This window comes from Trachurus japonicus, chromosome 1 (assembly GCF_045865225.1).
Source record: "Trachurus japonicus isolate A0001 chromosome 1, Traja_1.0".
NCBI classification, from domain to species: domain Eukaryota; kingdom Metazoa; phylum Chordata; class Actinopteri; order Carangiformes; family Carangidae; genus Trachurus; species Trachurus japonicus.
The window spans coordinates 19359464-19385699 of record NC_140907.1 but is presented as its reverse complement, the minus strand read 5'-3'; the positions used below and the strand labels follow the sequence as shown (position 1 = coordinate 19385699).

The 26236-nt window shown below is 39.8% G+C and overlaps 1 protein-coding gene across 1 annotated transcript in view; it reads left to right on the top strand.

Annotated features, from left to right (window-relative positions):
• Nucleotides 1–26236, top strand: part of ctnna2 (catenin (cadherin-associated protein), alpha 2) — a 312279-nt gene that overhangs the window by 44411 nt on the left and 241632 nt on the right. The window contains exons 3-6 of the mRNA XM_085778569.1: nucleotides 8884–9079; nucleotides 13601–13767; nucleotides 15008–15127; nucleotides 16284–16550. Of these exons, the coding sequence (XP_085634695.1) occupies nucleotides 8884–9079; nucleotides 13601–13767; nucleotides 15008–15127; nucleotides 16284–16550 (750 nt within the window). The remainder of the gene's footprint in view (nucleotides 1–8883; nucleotides 9080–13600; nucleotides 13768–15007; nucleotides 15128–16283; nucleotides 16551–26236) is intronic.

Sequence of the window (26236 nt, the reverse complement as noted above, 5' to 3'; positions counted from 1 at the left end):
CGAGGAAAGGCAGCATGGCATTTAATAGTATTGATCAGCAATAAAAAGGGAGGGCAAGGCACAACAACTCTTTATGGCTGTAGGAAAGGGTATCCTTACTATTGCTGCAGTATAATCACTTATGTATTACATGTTAACTGTTCCCTGTCTGAGCCTGAAGGTTGCAATGGGACAATGGGAACGCTTTGATATGATAAGAAGAAAAAAAACAACAACCACCACTCTGTTTTTTGTTGATATAAAATATTTAAGTGTCCAGTGATGTGTAAATATCTGTTACCTAATCAGCAGTGAGTAAAGTCCTGCACACTTGAGCGGGATTTAAAGCTCCAGGCTGAGTTAATGAATTCTGGCAGACACCTGACTGCTGATGGCGAAGGTGTAGGAAATAAAAAGTCGGACATGATTCGGTTGAGGATGGAAAACCGCTAAAAACATGATGTCACTTAAGCTGGATGAACCCAGCTAAGCTTGTTTCTTGACATTGTGTTTGAAGAACTTGCTGTATTCACTGTAAGGAGGGAGTGTTAATTCAGCGAGATGTGACAGCCACAGTTCTAGTGCACATGCTAGCAGAATACTTTTTGTTCCTGTGATATGATAATGGAAGTAAATCCTTTTATTGACCCTGTGAGTCATACAAATTATGTGCTGTTAATGGAAATACAAGCCAATCTGTGTAGCTATGCTTTTCCCCCTCTTCCTTTTCAAGAGCATCGCCTTTCCTCCCACTCACATCAGCTTGAGGGACTGGTGCAGGTGTGTTTTTGTGTCTGCCAGAGTGTGGCTCAGCAATTTTGGTGAATTTGTTCCTATTGTGTCTCTGTGGTCCTGCGTCTTTCTTGCCCAGTGACCGTGTCTTGATGTCTCTCTGCGGTCACTGCTGTGTGTGTGTGTGTGTGTGTGTGTGTGTGTGTGTGTGTCTCCTTTCTAGCACAATCAATCTGTGGGAACACCTGGACATGTCTTGAGGGAAGAGCACAAGCACAAGCTCGTGTCTTTCTTTAGAATTTATTGTGGTGGCAGATTAGCGGCGGAAACAAGTTGGGTAAAACGGGGAAATGTCTACTTGTGCTGTTACATTTTAGAAAAGCAATGCAAAAAAGAAAATATGACCCGCCTCATTTTGAAAGAAACTGTTGTGGAAAATGCTGTTTGAAGCTCAAGACAGACATCTGTGGTTGAAAGTAATTTTAACAGACAGACTGGACTCTGTTTACCACACACAAAGGCAAAAATCAATGACAGTTTTCAGTGATAAACTAACAACAACAGCCACAAAGCAGGTGCACATGATGGGCTCATTCATAATGGTAAACATTACTCACCTATATTAGCAACATTAACCAGAAGTGAACAAGCTAAATTGCAAGCAAGTTAAGCAAATCATCACTCAGCATTTCTGCAGGGATTTAATGATTGAATGAGATAGTAACAATAATATTGTATTGTATATGTTTTATGACTTTGAGGACAAATTTGTCACTATATGGCACTATTTTGACTCATAAAACATGCCAATGCTGTAATATAAACACAAATACCAAAAATCCTTGTCCAATCCATATAGATATTTAATTGGGAGGTTGTAGGATCAAAAGTAGTTATTTTCATTAGAATCAATTATAATTATATTATTATATTTATTAAATTATTATTTATTATTATTATTATTATTAAAGACTGTGATAAAAACAAACAAACAAAAGAAAAAAAAATCTGTATTCCAAATAAATCACCAGTAAATCTGACAAAACATTTCTGCATTCTTACTACATAAAAGTGTGTGTGTATACCTGCTGTGCAAGAGGTTTGATTCTAGAAATACCAATTAAAATGTGGGAAGTGTCAGCGGAGTAACCTTGTTTCAGATTGTTTACTCCTGGCCTCTGGAGGAACTCGTCACGTATTGCATCGTGTACAAGCACCATGTACTGATAATAGTGTTTTGAAGACTCCTGTGGTTGGGCAAACGGTTTGGTGTCTCTGTTTCCACTGTCAAGAAGCATTCACACTGACATTTTAATTCTCTCCTCATCAGGCAGCACAACACCAGGAGAGAAATCCCTCTTTAGTTGGCACAGAGTTCAATGTTGTATACTGTTGTAGCACCTTCAGACAGATTACATACATACATACATCTTCCAGTCTCCTCATATAGCTCTTTTTTATTTACCCCAAAACAATCATATTAATTACTCCATAGTTGTCAATCATTACATTTTAGTCTTCACGCTGTCCTGCAGAAGATTGTGCCTGCTGACTGATACCTTTATTCGCCTGGTGAAAGCCAATAGATTAATTGGCTGAAAAGTAATAGTGACAAGTTATTTGTGCTCCCAGACATTAAGTCTGTGACAGTCATTTAATGCTCCTATAGCGTGTTGTCTCTTGACACTGAAATCATTTGTCAGGGAAAGATATGTGACTCAACTCTAGAGTGTGTGTGTTTGTGTGTGTGTGTACAGTCTACATCGTAAAGATTGTTGTGTCTAAGCAGTCTCAGCAAGGCTCTGGGAATGACATAACTTGTGGCTGTATGGAAATAACCCCCGTATGGCCTTGCATAAAATCCAAACTGTGCTGCTAATGCACATGATAAATGGGCTAGCCCCCATGGCCAATCACCAACTGGCAGGAGAGGGCAAGGCTGCATTGTCCAGACTGAATTTATTTTGTTTTGCATTCGGACACATTTGGGTGCATGAAGCAAACATTACTGTGCCCCACTTCGTTTCTTTTTGCAAACTTTTGTTTGTACCTCCTGGGGGATCTGTAAAGTATGATGAAGTCTGTGTGCTGATTTCTTATTTTGTATCTACAATAGGTACCGAAGCATTCAGACTTGTTTTGTGATTCAGTCATGGCATGCACACCATCGACATATTTCTTTTAGATGCTTTCTTGAGGCCACAGTAAGGTCTTGTGTAGCTCCTTGTGCCCATACAGGGGGAAGGAGTAAAGGACTATATTTGAGATTATACAGGCGACTTTGGTGATTTAATTTAATCTTTGAACCCGTTTACCAAAAGCAACATAAGTCTGCTGCAAATAGAGATATTCAGAAGAACCAAGTCCCTTTATAATCTTATTTGCAGTATTTGTCTGAGTCTGCCTTTTTATTGGTCAGTCAGATGGTGAAAAAGGCCACCGCTCATCCGTAGGCAAAATACTTCAAAGAGGTGGTGGAGCTGAATTTTGAAACTTATGTAGAAAACAACAAAAGAGCAACTGCACACTCACAAACTGTGCTTATATCAGTTTATTGCAAGATCTGGGGTCATTGTGAGGTCATGTGTTCTTCAGGCATGCCTTAAGAAGTTCACAAAAAAAATACCAACTAAGCTATGGTCTATCTTCAGGCATAAATTCAGGCAATAAATATGCACAGCGTTTTGAGTGTCTGTTGCTATTTTGTTGTTTTCTAAATTGGTCAGTCAGAGATATAATATAATAGAACTGTAAAGTAAAATGTCTTAACATTGTAGAAAAACATGACCAAATAGTTTAGCTTACTCAGTGTTTCTGGAGTATCATGGCTGTGTTGTGAGTGTGTGTCATGGGCGTGTTGCCATTATCTCTCGAGCATCCTCCCTCTTTGCATTGTTGTAGGCTGCTTACATCATGTTGCAGCATCCTTTCCCTTTTTTTCTTTATGGGCTGATAGTACGGACTTGATGGCTGTCGGTAGTGAACAAAAGTTGGAGCAGCCAGGCTATTTGTCATATACTGTGTCTCTATGAAAGTGACAGTGATTAAACTTGGATGCCTCAGCAGCCACAGTAAGGAGTGTGTCTGAGGATCTTAAAATGTAACATCATTCAGCTTGAAACAGAAGCGCTGTCTTTTCCTCCGTGCAATGATTGTCTCTCCCAGGGTTGTTTGAGAGTTCCATGCCTCATCCAATCAGTGTTAACTCTGCTGTCCGTTAATGTAGGTCTTTCATTATACATCTCTGTGCGTGCTTCAAGTTCACACTGACAAACTCTGTCTACTTGATTTTCCAGCTTATTAAAGTAATCAGTAGTGGAGGTAATACTAAACAGAGTTTGGATCTAAATGAAATCATCATAAATACTGCTACAAAGATGGATCAGCATTCCCATTTAAGTCTACAAAGCTGACTACCAGAGGTTTAAGGGATTAAGTAGTTAGTGCCTTAATTTCCAATGCAGTGCTGATAGGGGGAACTGTCTAGAAAAAAAACATAATAGCGCATGTGAAGAGCTGACAAAGTGCACTAGTGAAGAATAACAAAGAAAATACCTAATTGGAATAAGTAGAAAAGTGTGGAGTATAAGGGTGGCTGACAATTACTGCTAATTGTCACACACACTTAAGCAACTGTTTGCAAATGGTAACCTATTAACGTTCTTGTGCGTAAATGTTGTTTTGTCTGCATCCCCTGCATTATGTAGCTTATGCTATGTTCATATTCAGCTCAGGCATCTGCATGCAGAGATAGAAGATACTTTAATAAAAATAGCAGTCAAATCTCTATGAAGGTAGGTAAATTGAATCAGCTTCAGCGCATGCTGCGAGGTTATTGCGGGCATAATTAAAAATACATAGAGCTTTTTAAGTCACTGTTGCAGAACAAAACATCAACAAGCTTTGACTTGACTGAGTCACTCCCTCTGGTAGGCTGCATGACACATGCAGTAGCCGTATCTGTGTGTATTCTGCAGCCCCGTGTTAATGAATAAATGAGCATTTCAAGTGCAGATGATGAATCATGCAGTCACATAACTCTGTATTTTCTCTTTGTTCCAAGGAAGAATTACAGGAGGCATTATGTCGGCACAGAGGTTGAAGATCTCATTAACTCTGAGTAGATAAAAGAGAAATCTTACACACTTGACCGCTAATCTGTGGGCAAACATGTCAGAGAGTCATGTAGACTCGTTTGCAGCCATCTTGGCCTACTCTTACTTCTGAAACATTGTTTAATTCAATGTCTGTGTCTCTGCAGCAGAACAGTCAGAGACACTGAGGTTATTGAGGATCACCAACATATACAGTATTTAGTCTCTTCTTTATGTCAAAACTATTTCCTGATGCACATATTTTACACTTCAAAGACTGTTAGGTTCCACAGTGGTTAATCAGGTTGCACAACTGTTGGTTTAATGGATTTAGGACCCTTAACATCAAACAGTTGAGAACAGCAAGGTGGTTCCATTACTTACCTGTCATTCTTATTCCTACGGACATACTTACATCGCTACCTCTAATCCAGTGATGTCCGTTGCCAGCTGTTGCCACTTGATCTACTGTGTAATGGTATAGGCAGCCAACTTGTTGATGTCATTAGCCCCAATTCATGTTCTGCTTGACTGAGGGGCTGCCAAAGAATAAAATGCCATTTTAAAGGACGAGGTGCACCACAAACACCATTCCCATGTGACGTTATTGCCACCATGCACAGTGCTGAACAAATAAAATGTTGTTTTCATTAACTCTTCAATAAAGTCAGTTGTCTTCCATGGCCTCCCTGGTCATCACTTCTAAAAACAAATCTTAATGAAATACAAAGTAGTTACTAGGGCTGACCCAAAAAATCGAAGCTTCGATCATTGCCATGGTAATCGAACATGAAGTCTTTTTGACACCGGTTCTCATCGGCAGTTGTTGTTACATTGAAATGAGTAGGCTACTTGACATCCTGGCAACCTGCCTGATCAATTTTGGAGACATTGTATTGAAAGACTAAAAGATAAATTAGTGTTTCCTTTGGTTGTGTGATTGTCTTCCCAAGAGGAACGCTGTGTCAGCAAGTTGCCCAAAACAACATATGTTTATGTGACAAAGTAGTGGCCGCAATAAGTCTGATGGATGAAGATTGCCTCAAAGTCTGTGTATAGGAAGAGGTGAATGGATGAGGCAACAACAATACTGGACTTTAAACACATTTGACTGGTGTTAGCTTCCCAATATACACTGTCAACACAAATGCCTCTTGATCTAAAGAAGGTCCTTGAAACTCCAAACTATGATCTTTCTGTAATGAAACAAATTTACTTTTGTGCTTATTGGTTTTGGAATAATACTATGAGGTACAGTACGCAACAGTCCGTGGTAGTAATAAAGGGCCTTTGCAGATGGAGATAATTTCTACATCACTGGGTGCTTTGACAGCACTCAGGAGACATTGTTTACCAATGATTTACTTTCTGAACAACAATCATAGGAATTGTATGACTCAGAAGATACAGCAGCTTGTCATTTGTTGTGTGACTGTGGGTGATTGATTGCAATTTTGTTTGCGTGTCTGTCCGTGGTGGCAGATCGATGCTGAAATGCTGCTACGCTGGTGGCCAGCGCACAAATACTTGTGCATCTGGGAGGTGGAGCGACCTTGTGTGTACAGGTTTGCGCGCGCTTTGATGTGTAAATATAATGATGAGTTATTGATTCAACAAACTTAGATTGAAATAAATACATCATTGCATTTCATAATGAGCACCCATCCACTGTGTGAGGTGATGTTGAGCTGACAAGTTGATGGTAAATACACTGTTTCCCATGAACTTGGAATAAAATATTTTTCATCTCTTCTCATGAAAAGATTATGACAATTTATTTATTTTTGATACATAAAGTGTATATCTTCTCAAAACTTTATATTGATCAATCTCTTCCAAACATATCACTGTGAAAATGAAACTATAATTAATCCTTAATTAGTAATAAAAATAATAGTAATAAAAAGAGGAATGTGACTGAAAACAAGATTATTCCAACTTTATGGGCAATTGTTGCCCATAAAGTGAATAACTTGGGGGCACCTCAGAGGCTCCAGTGGTCTGGGGTTTGAATCTAACCCACAGGCCTTTGCTATAGCTACCTGTCTCTCACTGTCCAGAATAAAGTCAAAATACCTAAAAAAATCTTTAAAATAATTAAAAACAACATGAATGACTTCCTAGACAAAAGAAAAAGAGCACAGAAAAGGCCTGGTCTCATATACTGTAATTGCTACTATTCCTGGATACATCATGAGTGAGGACATACATCATTAAAGTTCTTATTCCTGGCGATAAGCCCTTAAGTAAAGCAGCTTCTGCAGTACATAACTTTGCTCTTAGCAGCTTTTCAGAGTGAAAGCCTCTGATATGCCTCATATCACCCTATTGTGCAAGTTCAGCTGTTGTCAGACTGATACTCTTACGGCAAACTCTGACTGGGGTGTGTAATGAGCAATCTTGTCCATGCGCTTTCTCATTGGCCTCACTCAGACGTGTGACATTGTGTTCATCCAAATTGCCATCGCCATAAAAAGTATTGAAAATAATTTCTCTCTTGAATTATTGAAAGACAGCAGTGATTGGTGCAATCATGTTGTCTGTGAGTTGTCTGAGTTAAATGTATTGTTTGTTTTATACCTTCCTGTTTGTTACTGTCAAAATTAGACTTTGTCTCTTTGAAACGGTGATCATTTTGTCTTAAATCAGAGCTCAATATAATTAATATGAATCACCTCCCCAATTATTTTTGTAGAAGAAGCCAAAACCAAACACACAGTGTCCTGATTCTCCTTAAGTGCTTGATATATATTTCTCAACCCTCAGTCCTCTGAGTACTCTGTGACGGCTGTTGAGGTAAATACTTTTAGCTTTGACTAAGGATGCCTGTACTACCTCACAATTTTGTGACTTCTTGCAGGAGGACTGCTCATCTTAAGAGGCATGTGTTTACACTGAACACATGCCTCTGTATGTCATCTTCTTGATTGTATTCTCTGCCTTGGGGAGAAATCAATAGTTGTGAAGTCCAATACAGAAATGTTTCCCGACTGTACCAGAAGCTTTCTTAATGGAAAGTATTTTAGAAACACACTGTTGCAAAACACTGAACTCTCACTAATACAGTTAGATCAAGGAAATTACTGCTTGAGACCCAAATCAGACTTGACTTGACTTGACTGTACTTAACACCATTCCTTAAATTTTTATTTTTATTTTCAGTGGTTCCTGTCTCAGGTGGTGAATGGGATTGGTGCTATACAATCTGGCATATTCAGAATGCACTGCCTCATTGCATTTGTTGAAACCGACATCAAGAGTAAAGCCTTGACCATGTGTCATTTTGTTTTACACTCCAAAACCTGGACAAAATATACTCCTATCTTCATGAGGGAATCTTTTTGTGTACCAGTGTTTGTTCTCAGAAAAGGAGTAAAAGAAAAAACTGATGGGTAGAAATAGATTTTTTTTTAAATATTTTGATTTGCCCTAGCGAGGAAAAAACATAGCTTTTTTTCTACAATATTTGACTTTTCCCATTTTTTCCCCCCAGTCCTATCATTTTTTGTCAGCAATGTTGGTTACAGTGGCTGATTTTCATAATAGCAAAATTCTGCAACCTCCAAACCTGACTCTATCACTGTAGGCAAAACAAAAACACTGAAATAAGTCACCTTTGTACATAAAGTACATTGATGAACTAAAAAAAACATTAGGGCCACTCACAGATGGAGCCATAAACATCGATTATGATGCATGTTAAGGATTTTAAGAAGTATTACATGATAAGCAAACATGAAGTGGATAAGTGTTAAATGCCTGAATGAAAAAGACGGGGACCAAATAACTGGGTCAGAACATCTCAAAAAAGTGGTAAGAGAAAAGCCAAACTGCCCTAAACCAATCAAAGGGTGTTCCTGAGTGTGAGGAGGCTAGATCCATGGAGGCCTCATCTAGAAACATACAGGACTTAAAGAGTGCTGCTAACATCTTGACCCTAGTTACCACAGCAGTTGCTCTGGTGGCATGCCAAACACTGATGGGGTGATCATAATGCTTTATCTCATTATTTTGTGTAAATGTATATTTTTCACTTTCTATTACTCAGCTAACTGTGATACCCTCTCCTGTTGCACAGGTGACTACCCTGGTGAACACTAGCAACAAAGGGCCTTCTAGTAAGAAGAAAGGTCGCTCCAAGAAGGCCCACGTCCTGGCAGTGTCTGTCGAGCAGGCTACTCAGAACTTTCTGGAGAAGGGTGAGCAGATCGCCAAAGACAGCCAGGACCTCAAGGAGGAACTCATCGCTGCTGTGGAGGATGTCCGTAAGCAAGGTGAGCTTGTAGAATCGACTTATGCAGCAACAATGTTTGTGTTCTCATTAAGCCTAGTATTAAGCTTTTTTAAGAAATCATTTGTCCTCTTAGATAAGATTCAAGTCTCCCATAACGATAAATATGAAGTGGAGTCTTTCTGATTGAAAGAGAAGATCACATCAATAGAATTTGAAATGAAGTCACAATATTCTTTGTCTGCCAAAGGAAGAGAGTCTCCTGTAGTTTTCTTTCTTTCTTTCTTTCTTTCTTTCTTTCTTTCTTTCTTTCTTTCTTTCTTTCTTTCTTTCTTTCTTTCTTTCTTTCTTTCTTTCTTTCTATATTTAAATATCAGCAGTGTTTAACTGTGCTTCCTCGGCGGGAGTAGGCGGCTCACTCGAGGATGTGGTCGTGGCTTGTGGACCAGGCCTCAGTTGTGTCTGAAAAGTATTGCGAGTTTTTGAGTTTTTTCTAGACATTGTAACTTAGTCCAAATTTAAACTTCTAGACAAAAAATAGAACGGAGTAAGACAATACTAAATATGTGACTGAAAAGTGCAGATTAATTACAATTTCAATTGAAATCAGCCTGAGCTTCCAAACTAACATCCTACTCCATTGAAAGCTCAGCGGTACATGTTATTGTACTGTATCATAATAGTGCTCTGATCAGGTCAGATAACTATCTCTGTTTTTTTGCCACCAGACATCCATTCATTCCTCCTCGCCCTCAGCTGGGTTATTATTGATGTTCTCCTCCTCAGATCAATATCTGACTCACAAACTAGATCCATAGCATCGTATATGACTGGGCTTGTTTCTAAACTTTGTAGAGCATCATTCATCATCAGTAAAGAGTTGCCCACCTGCTGCCAGTCCCTTTGGAGCTGCTACTGTATCTATGTCAGAAGGGCCTCATCTTTTCTTTTTCACCACTTTAGAGAAGACATACTTTGTCTACAGTGATTTTAAAAAAATCGAGTTTAAGTTCAAACAACTTCCCGTGACCACTGGGTAATTAGTCGACTAATCGACTACATAATAATTGAGTCTTCAAAAAAAAAGTAGGTGAATAAATGACAAATAACAGAACTGTCTTGTAAGGCATTATGTCTCTGGCCACACTTGTGATCACAAAAATGGATCATATCTACAAACATCTGACACCTTGCTCTGTCAGTGCAACTGCTACATTGTACTGAATTATTATACTACAATTTTACTGTAAGTTTTCTGTGTAATCTGCAGGCACATTTTAAAGAACAGCAAAAAGAAGGGAGGTGAAATTCATGTACAGATACACATGGTGGACATTACAACAGCCCAGCAGTAGAAATAATCTGTGAAGTTTGCATGAATTTTTGAGTCAGAGGTGTTACAGTAAAAGTGTTGGATTATGAGAATAAGAGTGGTCATATAATATATTCTTCACTCCCCACTGAGTTTGCATAGAGACATTATAACTCTTTAATATAGTACCAGAATAAAGTGAGGGATGTGATAATCGTTTGGCTGCTACTTCAGAATAGTGACCTGACTGTTGTATTTCCATGTATCGTGTACATGCAGGTTTATGAGATATAGAATTTAATTGACTTGTACGTACTGTTGAATTAAATCTCAGTTTATTGAAACGATTGGCCTTGCTGACTGCATTTTCTTTCAGAAGTGCTTACCTTTAGTGCATACCTTAAAAGTTTTATTATTTAAATTATAGGGAGTTTAACTGATTTTAGAAATTGCAATGTTTAAAGAATGTATTAAGTCAGAATAAGTCAAATGTCTGTACAACTTGTGCAACAAATGCAGAGTTCGGAGTGGCAAGGCAAATCCATTAAATATAACAGATTAAAAGCCATTAGATTTGGGCTTTACTTGGTGCATGAATGTAATGAGCCTAATTCTGGAGTTGTTTACCCTTAAGTCATGCATCGTTAATGCTTTGACTGTCTGTAATGATGGGGAGCCTTGCCGAATTTTAAGACATTATAGATATCCAGTCTAATTAGAAACTATTTGGAGGCTTCAGAAGGCTGTCAACGCTGAAACTTCAACAGATCGTGCTCGACCTTCCTGTGTCGGTCTCACAGATGGTTGTAGCTCTCTAAACTTCCTGAGTGTAGGTCAGTCAATCTTTATGTGAATCAAATGTTTGTCCCCAGAATAGAATTGGATTCCCTGTTCAATTAACCACATCAGCAGAAAGAGCTAATGAAGCTCAGTGTATGTAGTGTTGTGGCCGTATTGCTCATCCTGTCAGCTCCACTTGGCTGCTGCTGCTCTTGAACGCTGCCCTCACCGCACTGGCACATGGCTCTTTGCAAAGTGTGAAATAGACTGTTGCGATGCAGGTCATCACCATAGCTGACATCAAACTGGACCAGATCAATCTTTCCACTTGTTAGGCATGTGAGCCAAAACCAATAGATGGCTGTGGTTAAAAAAAAATTGTACTGAGGAAATTCTATATTTAGGACCTGTTTTAACGTAACCTATTTTTGCATTTGTGTGCACACTGATGTCCAAATAACTCAACACACCCTCTTTGATACTTTTAAAGGTGAGCCCTGGGAAGAAGTCAGTGAATCAAACTCTGTGCATCAAACACTAGAATAGGAGATGAAAGTTAATACTCCACATCTCCTAACCTTTTACTGCCATTATGAAAAGATGGGCATGCTCAAAAGCCCCTCAGCACACAAGTGGAATGCTGATGGGGCACTCTCTTCATTCTCTTTTAACGCTGCACTTTTTTTTTGCCAGGTTGAATATAATTGCATGTCAAGTCATAAAGGGAAACCATTTTATTTTAATAATATTAAACTTATGAGCACAGAAATACGCCATATGTATTCAACAGGACATTTAATTTATTAGATCTTAGCAGCAGCTAAAGGTTTCCCCAGCGGCATGGCATCATCTGCCTAGTTGAGGTCATTGTAAATTGTAAAACACTCTAAAAATCTGTCATCACCTAATCAGACCTCTTTCACCATGACCTCATCAGCACAAGCTCCTTTATCTTGTCATGATTAAATTATAGATGCTGATTTCAGACCACAGAATGGGTTCAGTAAGTATTGTAACTCTTCACTAGCTCATCACAGACGAGTGTCAGTCTTTCAGTTTGAGGGCCTGGATTGTGGATTGTTACAGTTACCTTTGATTAGTTACATGTATTTTTGTAAGTTTTAGAGTTGTATACACCAAACATTACCACATTAAAAACAGTTTTATTTCCTCAATAATCCCAATTTATGCAAAGAGAGCTGGCGCTGCCAATGCTGACCTGCTGCCACTGAGCTACTGAGCCACCGTGAAGCATTTTGCATCATTATTTAGAGAAGGCCTGTTTAATCACCACTAGCTAGGAGTAAAACATCATTGTGGTAAATAAACCTTGGAAAAAGTCATTACAGCAACTTCAAGAAAGGAAAAATGTAAAAAAAACAAAAAAACACAAACAAACTAAAAGTTTGTCTTGAGAGTCAACACTGATAGGGATTAGCTACTCAGCATAATTAATGCTTTTTAAAATTTTACTTGACTTAAGGTGAAGTGGTTGAAAGCAGGTCGTAGCCAAACCACTTGGCAGCAAATTATGTAGCGGAAGAGCTCACCAGCTTTGATCACTCTGCAAGGCTTCTAGGTTATACTGTAAACCCACTGATTTTTTAAATATCTGTGGGAATCGGTTTTACTGTTCAAGCACAGGTTCAATGAACAATTCTTTATTATCGGATATAAACACACGATACGTACTGTACGTAAAATTAGATGAATTCAGCATGCACATACAGTACATGCACACAGACAATCAAGATATGAGAAAAAGGACAAACAAGTTAATGGTACTCACATGTTTTGCTACACTAATGGTTTTTGAACATACATGTATAGTTTTGAACAATCTGGGGATCATCTACATAAGGTCCCTAGAAGTGAAATGATAATTCATAAACACACTTCATCGTGTGTTAAAGCAGAAGTAAGCGGAATGTTTGTGTTAATATAAGTCTTAAATAGTTATATCTTCCGACAGCAATCACTTATATAGAGTGTTTGGTCTGAAACACGGGTCTGTCAGTCACTCTGCTCTGCTGTAAGCCGAGGAGAAAACGTTCCTTGTATCCTACAACCTTTATCCAATGAGGAGAGAGAACGGCATAAAGGGGCCTCTCTGTGTGTGCAGCCAAGGGATGCGCGTGAATGTGGTGACGTCCGACCGGATCGCTTACTTCTGCTTTAACTCAAACTCAAGTCTTCCCTTCAGTGTGATGATACTTTTTTTGCCCAACAATGTCTTTAGTCTTATCTAATTTACCCACTAGGTATTTTATGTTGTAGAACAAAATGTGAAAATATCTTGCGCTGATGTCAACCACAGACCTTATTTCAAACATCCAACCAAAAAAAAACCAAAACAAAAAATGTTACCATTGTAGCATAAGTCCTATGCCAACTGATTTCTGTGTTTTATGATTCGTTGCTACAGTACGGCACTCTACATGATCATGTCCCTCTTCTCCCTTCCTCCTGCAGGAGAGACGATGCGTATTGCCTCGTCAGAGTTTGCTGATGACCCGTGCTCTTCTGTGAAACGTGGCACGATGGTGAGGGCAGCCCGTGCCTTGCTCTCTGCTGTCACTCGCCTGCTCATCCTCGCTGACATGGCTGATGTCATGAGGCTGCTGGCCCACCTTAAAATTGTAAGTGTACCTAGAAAATTCCCTCGGGGTGGGGTGCCGTCTCTGTCAATTATGGGAATCAAACCCAGGACCTTAAGACGAAACGTCCAGAAAGAGCGCGATTTTCTGCCTTGGCACTGGTCTCACATTTGGGCTTACTGTAGCACCTATCAGAAAAAGAAGCAGACTGCAAGCGTCTAGAGGATTTCCCGAGTGCTTTGATTTGATTTGGTGTCTCTAGAGTAAATATTTTGGAAACCCTTGCAAGTTAAAAACAGGGGTCCCTTCTGCTTGTCATTAAGCAGCAGGAAGGGACCTGGGCAACCTCAAAGGTTTAAATTCTGAAGTCTCTCTGCTTTTTTGAGCACATTATGAGAGCGCTATTTAATAGCTGTTGAGGTCAGTGCCTCGGTGTGGTTGCCCCGTGGCACTAATCATTCAGATATGCATGCACATTGCACTTTAAAGCCACCATATATGAACAAAATGACGACCTGCTCAAAATATATGCAACATCTTTACACATTAGCATATAGATGAAGCATGGAGGAGCATCCTGGGAACACACATCTGATTGTACTGTATTAATATCACACCCTGGTGCCCTGGTGTGATTAAGTATACGTCCCCATCCCACTAACTCAGTCGTTTGAAGAACTTACATTTCTTAGTCCCTTATTTTGGCGGTGGCTCAGAGCATTGAACGAAAGGCTTATATAGGATGCAAGAAAGAATGATATGCAGTTGGTATAATCTGAAACAAACGCACATCTGCATGCACCTTCACTCGCTCACTTTGTCTCCCTCTCTCTAACTCGCACACACGGTGTCCTTTTCTACAGCTTCATTCTTGAGGCCCATAGAGGGGCTTAACTCAAGCCAGTATAAGCCCTGCCATCAAAGGCCACTTAAAAGTTATCTCTCTCTCTTTCTAGCTTTTCCATTACATCTTGTGCGGCACTTTCATTAGGGGCAGAAAGGAGTTAAGAATCAGAATGTGCTCAGAGAATGGATGGAGAGCGCTGAAATGAGACCTATTAAAATTCTAGAGCTAAATGGCTATTGTCTTTGTAAAATCTGTTTGTAATTACACAAGACCAAAAAAAATTCTTTCACTTGTGATAAATGCATGTTGTATTGTGTTATACTTTAAAGCTTGCTGTGACCTTTACAGTATGGTTTAGGGTTTATTACTCTATTGAAATACATAGTACATAATAGAGTGATTAAAGGATTCTGCGTGTGTGTGTGTGTGTGACAGGTGGAGGAGGCCCTGGAGGGAGTAAAGAATGCAACCAATGAGCAGGACCTAGCCAACCGCTTCAAGGAGTTTGGAAAAGAGATGGTGAAGCTTAACTACGTGGCAGCCCGAAGACAGCAGGTAACCGTCTTCTCAGAAGAAGGAAACTCCTCCTGACTCATGTGTCACGTTCAGATGCAGGGAGTTCCCCTGGGGGCTGCCTCCTACAGAGATAAATTCTTTAATAATGTCAGAGTCTAAGCCATGAAATAAGAGGGTTAACGAACCTATTCGGGAACCTAGTGTGCTGGCATGTGGCCACGATCGAACTTGTACATGGAGAATCCTGATTGACAAGACATGGCTGACTCCGTAATGATATACACTTTTGTCTGCTTAGCATAAAGAGTGTAAGCTAGCTTTCAGAGGCACACAGTGCTATTGTGATGTGATTTAACAAGATGAAACATTTTTCTATAGCAGAAAAGAACCTATTTTCAATCAATGTAAATCACACAGTAATAGTTGTGTGCGTTAGTGGGTTTGTGTAAAAAATGACACTTTGTGTAACCACCACTTTCAGCAGTAGACAATTTGGGATTATCATTGCATCTAGAAATTTCTTGCGTATACATATTGATATTATCAGGTGTTAGTCACAGCAGATAGGAAATAGAAGTTTACTTTGTAATTTAGCAAAACATAAATGACACTGATTGTTGCATTTGTGATCAGTGTTTTAGTTTAGTGTTTAGAACACATTTTCTGTCTTTAAATAGCATTTGAAACCACTCTCACCGTCATATTACTGTAAATCAGCAGAATATCCACATCAGTGCTTATGTGACCCCAGAGGGTAACACATAAAAGTGTATTTCTTATATGGCCCCTAACATAACACAAAACTTTATGAAGATTTTTTCTACAAGTGTCATTTTGGCACGAATCCACCCTGCTGAACTGTCCCAGGGCACGACACTGAACTGAATCCTGTCCAGCTCCAGGGCTGCTGAATTGCTGACACTGCCCTAACTTTGTGTTGTTGGAACAATACCAATCCATCAGATGGGATGTTAACTTGTGTATTCTACAGGGAATGGCCTATACTGGGTTTTTGGTTCGTTTCTCTCTATTGAGAAATGATGGTAATATCAAAATCCCGTACCTTTACTGAAATGAATACTCCTGCATTACATTAACCTTTGGAGAAACACATTTTGTTGCTTTTACATAATGTTGTCATTGTTGGCATTTCCATGATACACAGTGCCTGAGTGCTCACTTGTCGCATTAACAGGAACTGAAAGATCCCCAGTGTCGTGATGAGATGGCAGCCGCACGTGGAGCCCTTAAGAAAAATGCCACCATGCTGTATACGGCCTCACAGGCCTTCCTGCGCCATCCAGATGTGGCGGCCACACGCGCCAACCGGGACTACGTGTTCAAGCAGGTGCAGGAGGCCATAGGAGGCATCTCCAGTGCTGCTCAGGCCACTTCACCCACCGATGAGAAGCATGGCCATGCTGGCATCGGAGAGCTGGCTGCTGCCCTCAATGAATTTGATGTAAGTTTATATTTACACTTTTCACAGCTTTTCACATGTGACTCATGTGCTGCATGAATACATTATAGCACCCAGTACTTTAATATACAGTAATAGTGTGAACAGTATAACCTGGTGTACTGTAGGTACATCAGTATTATCTGACATTTTCCAGTGTGAGATGGCTCTCTCCCTCTTTCAGATGCTTTTTCAGATTATAACAAAGAAACACATATGAAGTCATGTCAAGCTGTCATGCTTATCTAATTTTTCAATGTAGCCCTTTGTGTACATGGAAACATTTCCACAGTCTACTGAGATGCATTCATTACACATTATTAGTGCTACACTATTCCTAGGGATCCTTATCAGCAATGCTTTGTGGAGGCAGCCATTGTTGCTGCATCTACATGGACTCTCACATTGACACCTTTAATATCCAAAGAAATATTATATTTAATGCCACAATAACATTATATTTTCTTATTTCTCTGCCCCTCTATCTCCCTCACTCAATCACTTACTCACCCCCACACACACACACTCACACACTTCTTCTGATGAAAGTACTGTAAGTGAAGTACACGGAGAAAATGCAAATATACAATAAATTCACCAAACACAAGACTAATCCTGTAGACTGTTGAAAATATAATTTCTCTTTATACCCAAATCAATCAACATGTCCAGTTTTCATGCTATTACAGTAGAGCACACTGCAAAGCAAACATCAGTTGAACATGAAATACTGTATCCAGCACAGGTTACAATTACATAAAAAAAAACTGAAAATATAGTAAGGACAATACTAGACATTATCTCTTTGCCTAGCGGCCAGAGAATTTCACCAACATCACACTTGCACAGTTGCAGCATTGATTTGGTCCCAGGCCTTCTTCATGGCCTGAATGAAGGGGGCCAGAGTCTGAAACCCTCTGCGGCCATGCCAGGGGGAAAAAAAACTCCTTGATCGGTTTAGAAATGGAGAGCATGGTGGAGGGTGTAGAACTGTGGATGGTGTTGACATCAGTTCTGGACCAGAGGAGAGTGGTGGAATGACTCATTGTCCCAGATGACAATATACAGTATTGCATCTGGTGTATTTCTGACTGCATTTCTTTCATTTTGGTTGAAGACAGGTGAACTCACCTGCTGCATTTTTATAGCACTTAAACCTGATTGGTGTTTCTGCAATTAAGCAATGACATGTTTTTGTTCCTGATGGTTGTGTTTAGCCATTTGGCTCATAGTTAATTTGACAGTCAGTGTTTGGGAACTGCAAGGAAGTGACATCATGATTGCCTTCTGTGTCTGTATACAAGTGTGTTTAGTGTTTTGCAAATTACTGTGTGTATTGTTTTGCAAAAAGTGTGAGACTGACATTGTGCTTATAGTGGTGTAATGCAAATCCGGGCCAATGTTTTGATAATTGTGTAAAACCTTTCATTTTTGTGTTTATGCAATCAAAGAAAAGTGTGAATGTACATAGCTCAACAAGCAGTTTTCTCCATTAATATGTCTCTGCTGCCATCTAGTGGATATGCATTAATAGTGAACTATTGGCAGGTTGCTGTTAAGGTGCTCATAACTAGTGGATATCACAATGGTTAGCAGTACTTTGATTCACATGTAAGATTTTTCAGGCATGATTTACCCTTAAGCCTGGCAAGGCCATAATTATATTAATACTTTTGATCTTCACAATTAAATGAATGTTGAACTTTTTCCTTTAGGTTAATGGTCTATAATAGGGCCCTAAGCCACTGTTAGCTCTTCTGCTGCTTTCATAACTTGGCTTAAGACACAAACTTTAATTTCCAACTGTGTGGGAATTTCATGTTAATGTTTTAGACAAAGCAAGACATACATGTGTAGGGTGGCTGGCTTAATGCAGAGAAATTATTTGTAAAAGCGGTTTACCAAAAAAAAAGTACATACAGTAATAATACACAGAAGAGGTGAGAATAAGGGAGAATAAGTATTGAACACGTCAACATTTTTTTCAGTAAATCTATTTATAATCGTAATATTGACATGAAATTTTGACCAGATGACAAAGAAATCAAAACATGTACGTATGCCCATAAATGTAGTTGTGTAATAAAGTGAAAAGACACAGGTAATAAGTATTGAACACATGAAAAAAGGAGATGCAAAAAGGTATGGAAAGCCAAGAAACCTGCTGAAATCTTTCAGTACTTACAGTAGAAAGCATCAGTGCACATAAATATCAGCCGGTTTAGTCTTAATTGATGGCCTATAGAAAGGTTTCTATTTACCAAGGTGTCGCACAAGAGGCATCTCATGATGAGTAAAAGCAAAGAGATCTCTCAAGACCTTTGGGACCTTATGTTGAAAAGCATACTGGCGGCATTGGTTACAGACATGTTTGTAAACTTCTGAATCTGGAAGAAAGGAACATCATTTCTCCATTAAACCAACCATGACCAGGTTCTCCTTGCAAGATTTCTGACAGAGTCAAAAAATACTCAGAAGAGTTGTCCAAGAGCCACACTCACAGAGAGCTTTAGAAAACCTGGAATATGAGTAATGCACTCAACCGCCATAGCCTATATGCACGCATGCTCACCATGTTACAAATAGTTAGGCAATCTGACACGCAGCTGGTTGAAACTATACAGGCAGGGATAATAAGGAGGCTGGGAACATCGGTGTGAGAGGGCAGGGAGGGGTCAGATGGTTTCAAATAGGAGATAGAGAGCAGGTGGCTCTGGCAGTCAGGTCTCTTGTATCAGGAGGGAGGTCTGAGGACATCTGGTGGCCGGATGGAAAGTGGCTTTAACAAGCGGGACTGAGACAGGAATAGGAAGAGCAGGGATGGTAGGTTCATGGGAGAGAACCCATATGTAACTAATTCTTCTGTAGTTGCCTGATGTTCTGTTGCTGTCATGCAGCGCTCACTGCCACCTCTGTAGCGGTGCAGGATGAGAGGTAGGTCCTCAAGAATATTCTACCTTTAAATGGACATTGTGTAACTTCTCCTGTTATCTATTCACAAAAATCGATTATTTCGTTCAAAAGTATGTTTTTCATTAATCAGTAATCACCCCATCAACAAACTGAAGTGTTCCGGTAAGCTCTGAATTTGCCGTTCATACAGTATCATTCATATCTACATGGAGCGGGTAAGCTCGGTGCTGGCTGCCATGTTGTGTCGCCATGTTTATACGTCAAGTGGCAGTAGGAAACCACGGAAACTCACCGGAGACACCGGAGCTGTCGGCTCAGGTCGAGGTGGCGTCTGTGAAAAGTCACCGCGGTAACGCAGTGAGGAGGAATGGAGCGTTACGCTGATGCTGCATTCACCTGCAGTCGGTCAGACAGCCGTCGCTAACAAACCAGATGTCATTTTAGTCACAGAAGTTGAGAGAAAGCCGGTAAAACGTGGGTCAGGTAAACAATACGACATGGCCATGACAACATATTGTCACGTGTATTGTTTTGCTTCGTGCTGACGGACCACTTGTTTACATAGAGGCTTGTTTATGCCGTTAAGTGCAGCGGCTGTCCTCCGTCTGCCCAATTTCACGTGAATGCAGCATGAAAAATATGACTGAGTTGCTTGCGATATAATAATTCCTACACAATGTACCTGTAAGTCATTATGTTTTACCGAGAATCAAACATATGGAGAGATCTTAAGGTTTCACAATAAGGGACAGAGCTTTTTAATTTTAGAGAAACTTAAAGCAGAAGTAAGTGGAATATTTGTGTTAATATAAGTCTTAAATAGTTATATCTTCCGACAGCAATCACTTATATAGAGTGTTTGGTCTGAAACACGGGTCTGTGCAGTCACTCTGCTCTGCTGTAAGCCGAGGAGAAAACTTCTTGTATACTTCCTTGTATCCTACAACCTTTATCCAATGAGGAGAGAGAACAGCATGAAGGGCTGTGTGTGCAGCCAAGGGATGCGTGTGAATGTGGTGACGTAGGGACGAGGACCAATAGATCCATGACGAGGGCGGGGGCTGCTAACTCCATCGGCTGACAAGAAGTTAGCCAAAACAACCGGATCGCTTACTTCTGCTTTAATGCAGTTTAGACTGTAATTTGACTATCATGTTGTGTTTAATTACAGAATTCTCATGGGATAGTAAAGTCAATGTTTCTAAATAATAGGTTTGTTAGTTTGTTTTTGGATGTGCTAAATCAGACACAAATGTATGAAAATAATTCATTCATTCATGAATTCTTTACAAATCACAATCACAAATGTTTATAAATTAACCATAGTTTTTTTAAAATATGTATTGCTAAGTATAAAAAGTATAAAGTATAAAAGGATGATGATATACTCAAGATAAGCTTCCCAGAAGAAAAAAGAGAATAAAGAATTTTGACTATAAGTAGAACAACCATAGTTTTACTTACTATGGGTTGCTACTAAGGGTTGCTTTTAGACATAAAATGTCTAAAAGCAACCCTAACAACCCTTGATCTAACCCTTCTCAGACATTTGAGATTACGGTATTTATCCTTTTGTCATGTGTCCTTCTCCTGTCTCAGTCTGTTTGGTATGCAGTTACACACTGCAATGCTCTTTATGGGGTAAGACTGATCCAGTCAATGAAAATATGTTGCATTGTATTGATTTTCTTTCTATCCACATGGTTCTATCCATTTGCTAGTATGTGAGTGACCTCTTGTGGCAATGTCTGGAGATTACAGGCATCTTATATTTTGACTCAGTGCTGTTGCTGCTATCAGACCAGTAGGGTGAAACATGGACACTGACATATGAGAAGAATAACTAAAATATATCTGGTTCTTGTTGTGGTGGAAAGAACTGGATTCTTGTTTCTTTTAACCTGCTATCCAGTTATTATGCATGAGGCCGTGGCCTGTAGTAATCACATCAACTCTGTTTTTATGTAAGTATGGCTTTTTAGAAAAGCAAAAGACCTGCATAATTTGATTCCGTTCAGCAGACAGGCAGACAGGCAGCAGCTCAATGAGACAAATTACCCTTTGCTTAGCCCTCTGTGCTTGCCTGAAGCTGGTGCATGTTTAATTCTTAACTTACCACAGAGACACAGACTACCGTCAGATCCGTTCAGAATAATAATGACCTGATATAAGCTATGAGGCATGGGACTTGCAGGATTTTACGTGAATTTTATGCATGACTGCACCACGTGTTGTTAATGTGTGTCTTTTTCTGGGTTTGTGTTTGGTGTTAAAACATGGTGCACACAACAGGACCTTTTTCATGTGCCACACTGCAGCACTTTTTTCCAAGTATTTCTAAAATTTCTTTCTGTCTCCCTCTCCCTCCATCCTCACGAGCCCGTGAGCACACACATGCACGCTTGCTTTGTTTTCAGTAATGGAGTTCCTCTAGATGCTGTGGAGCTGGATGATTGCTTTTATCTGTTTTGGGGTGCTGCTCCCTGTCCTAAGTCAGCTTTGATCTGTTTCTCATCCTTTGACTCTTCAGCTTTGGTTGGATGCATGGATGGCTGACCTGACAACAGCAGAGACACAGGCTTAGACAGACAGAATGCCCCCCACCCCTTACACAACAGCAGCGTACCGTTGGAGTTTTTTTTTTTAACATTGTTTTTTATATATATATACTGTATATTTATTTTGCTAACCAGCTTAAGTATAATAGTAGAGATGGGATTTATGGCTCTTTGAGGGGAGCCGGATCTTGGTGAGCCGTTCCTTTCAAAGAGCCGTTCAAAAAACTGGCTCATTTGACTGATTTTTTAAATATTTATTACGTTTTAAGAAGCCAGCCTGGTGGTAACTCATTTTATCTTGGAAATAATGGGGTGAGATTTGGAACAAAATAATACAAAATTAGATATCCCACTAATATCTGAGTTTGCACGCCACTTACGTAGACAATGGAGCAGCTTCAATTGACTGTTATGAACACACAGAGATGTTTTTAAAAAAAAAAAGAACGGTTCCCAGCTGTGACTCGGTTCCCATCGTTCATGTTAACGAGCCGTTCAATAGAATCGGTTCGTTCGTGAACGTCACAACACTATATAATAGTGCTCATTTCATTAATGGAGAGGATGAATACGTTGTTCTCCCTGCTGAACAGATGCCATGATTTCCCGCATCCTCTTTTCCGTAGGCATTCGAGGACATTTTGTCATAGAAATGCAGATGTATGACTAAAAAGGACACAGTGATTTAGATCAGTCTCACACTTACTTGCATGAGTAATCTCGATCAGACTCGGGGGTGGAAAAGAACACAGGATACCTCTCTATCTCCGCTATCTCAATGCCAACAATGTGAAATAATCTGTAAAAGCAGCACAGCAACACAGAAAAATCAGTGAGCCTATAGACTGCCTGCTCTGTAGATTATTTTCCATCTGTATTGAAGGAAAAGAACAGCTGAAGGACTCTTGGTTGATGGATGTTTGTGGCTCATATCCTACCAGGATGGAAATGGCAATGATTTTGAGCACATTGCCTCAATTGCTCCTGAACACGTGACACAAAGGTTAGATGAGATTTTTAAATGCTGGGCACAGATATGGGTCAATAGTTAGAGTGAAAGGGCAGCTTATGAATAAGACAAGAAAGAAGGGATGACCTCATCTATACTTTTTTTTTTTTTAACTGACACCCAGAATTAGTTTGGAATGAGTCAACTTAGGGCACTGAGGTAGAAGATCTTTTCTATTAAGAGTGAAAAAAGGGAGGTCAGCATCAGTTCAGATTCACTCATTTCTAGCACCGTTTGGCATATAACAAGGTCACACAACATGGCCCCGGCCACCTTCTGCCTTTTGATGGTACTATATGTAAGAATGCGAAGCGGTTTGCATGTAATAATCACTTTGTTACAGTCTGTTCACATGTTGTGAACAGAGTGAATTCAAATAGACTGGACCTTTAGACAGCAGTTGTCTTGCCTCTCTGCCTCTTTTCTGCTCAATCACTGTGGCAACAGTGAGCAATACCAGCTAATGTTGGCTTAAAAATGGAGTTTGTTAACAGCTCCCAGCATAAAACAAAACAGCTACTCTTTAGGGCCTACTTTGTAGATCGCTAATGAAGTGTGGTAACCCATCTTATGTGGAATTTTCCATGTTATTCACTGATAACATTATCAGTCAGCAAATTTAGCTATGCCAACATTGCTGAGTCTGTAGAGCCATCAAACCACTTTCATTAAAGATGGCTAGCTACTGTAGCTAGCTAACACAGGGATATCATATAAATGCAGTTGCAATAGCCAATTTTACACTAGTAAGCTGCCTGATTATGCTTCATAAAAGATACACTTACATTCACCTCATTTTAGTGCTGCTGCTTGGAAGTCAAATATCCCTCAAACTATGAAAACAGAGTAACTTTACTTTCAACATGAGTCTCATTAACCTCATGTAGAGGTTCTGTTTTTCAGGATTGAAAAATTAATCTTAATTAGTTTGTTGGTATTACCAATATTTGATGTATCAGCTGATTCATTGTGAAGAATCTCATTCAGATTTTGCTTTTAATGCATCATGACACAGTTCACTGTCCCTGTTAAATAAACAAATAATTAATTGAATTACATTATGACAGGAACTGGGTTTTGAGACATGTCTATTTTAAATAAAGTGACCTGGACTTTAAACATTACATTCAATCTTCGGTTCTGTCATTAGGACGTAGCTTCTGGTGAAGAAGCAGCATTTGTCTTCGGACTGATTCAGTTGCAATAACAGTTGGCAGTGACAGATTTAACACAGTCAACAGTCTTGAAATAGGTTTTAGTATTGCGGACATGGTCAGGTCTGGGAAAAGGCGGTACAGAACTTGAGGCGAGCTACCTTTTTAAATTTGCTATGCAGGAAAAGCCCTGTCATATTGGAATGAAAGTCTTTATTTGGGGATCTGAGCTCAGTTGGAGGACAGATGGAGTCAAGCCCCAACGGGTATGTGGGTAAAGACACACTGTACCACACACAGGCATAGATTTTTAGGTCACAGCACAGACACAGTGTAGCAACTCTAATACATTTGAAGAACACAAAAAAAACAGTCGATTTATGAATTAATTGCAGCACATAAACATGTTCAATATGTTCTCATCATGCCTGCCTAATGGAAGTCTGTTTGTAGCACATGTGGGAGGATAAGAAGAGGCCTGGCCACTATCTATGAGCATTTATTGCGCATGGAGGCAGGAAGCAAACGGCACCTCTCCCCCTCTCACCCAGTAACTGCCATGCACATTTTAATATGCAAAAAAATCTCTCTTTGCTCCAGTCATTTTCTCGCTTTGAGCCTCCTTATCTTTGTACAGTCAAAAGCAAAAAATCACCTGATACAGCCTTTTCAAATTGTGACTCTGTTAGTCTCACCTGCTCTCTCACACTTATTTGAAGTGTCACACATAAAGGCATCACCTTGTGAACAGCAACAAAGTAAGTACTTCCCACAAAGATCTTTTTTTCTAGTATGAGGAAATACAAGATACACTATGACTCAGGTAATGTAACTCAGCTAGGAAAACCCTGCCAGCACAATATGACTTAGAAGCTCTCCCTTTTATTCCCCTGACACTGCCTTCGATAAGATGAGCCTCGGGAAAAGTGAGGAAAATAAGAGGATGGTGTCTTTTAATATAATTGTGATTGCATCAAAATGATTGCCTTGTCCTTAGCGCTTCTTCTCTCTCAACCAGCAAATTAAATTTGCCTCTTTCTGGGCAGGGCTATGCGATTGCATTGTTTGAATTTGGACGCATTTTTATTTTTATTATTATTATTATGTCAAGTTCTGCCCGGTACTGTGTCCTTTGTGTGTCATATCTACTTTGGATGGATCAATGCAAACAGGTGGTCAAAGGTGCATCTGTTCAAATGCATTAGCCTCAGACTGAAAGCATAGATTATGTTCATACCATGACCAGCAGATGGCAGTGTTTAATTACTTTCATCACATGTCCATCCTTTTCCTCTCTCTTTCCCCACCCCTCTCTCTATCATATCCATTTTTATCCCTTTTCCCTGCAAGTCCTTAGAAACAGAGATTTTCAGTCTGGCTCATTCTCTGCTCAGAGCAAGAGTCTGCATCACCATGTATGGTTTTGTACCATTAATGAAATGGAAGCTATCTTCTGATGCTGAAATGTTTTGATGTACGCAGGTCCTTGAATTGAGCTTTGTCAAAGAGAATTCAGTATTAGAATTCAACAGATACAGCTGTGCCAATTTGACCCCTCAGCCCCCCATCTACTGGATAGTATCGCCTCCTCTTCTCCTCTACATGCCTGCAAAGAAAGGACGACAGTTACTGTAGCAGGCCTGTGCTACGTTACGTAGACCTGTCCCTGTCCTGATCCTGTTGTGTCATCGCAGTGTATTCCTACAGCTACATTGTGGACAGTCCTCAGTGGCTGTCCTGCTTACACAGACACGACACACACAAGCACAGGTGCACAAAGAAACACGTTTCATTCACACACTTACAGACGTGCATACACTGGCAGTGCACGCTTTGAGCCTGCGGCAGAAAATCCAAGTCGCACTGGATCATTTTACCATGTATTTCCATCTGCTTGTCCTCTACCTCTTCCTTTCTTCTGCGGGGGTTATTTACGCAGAATCTTCCTCATCCTCCCCTCACCTCTCTGTACTCCCCCTTTCCTCGTACTCTCTGTCTCTCTTTGTTCTCATTGTCTGATGTATCCAAAAACCGGCAGAGGTGTTTGAAATGCTA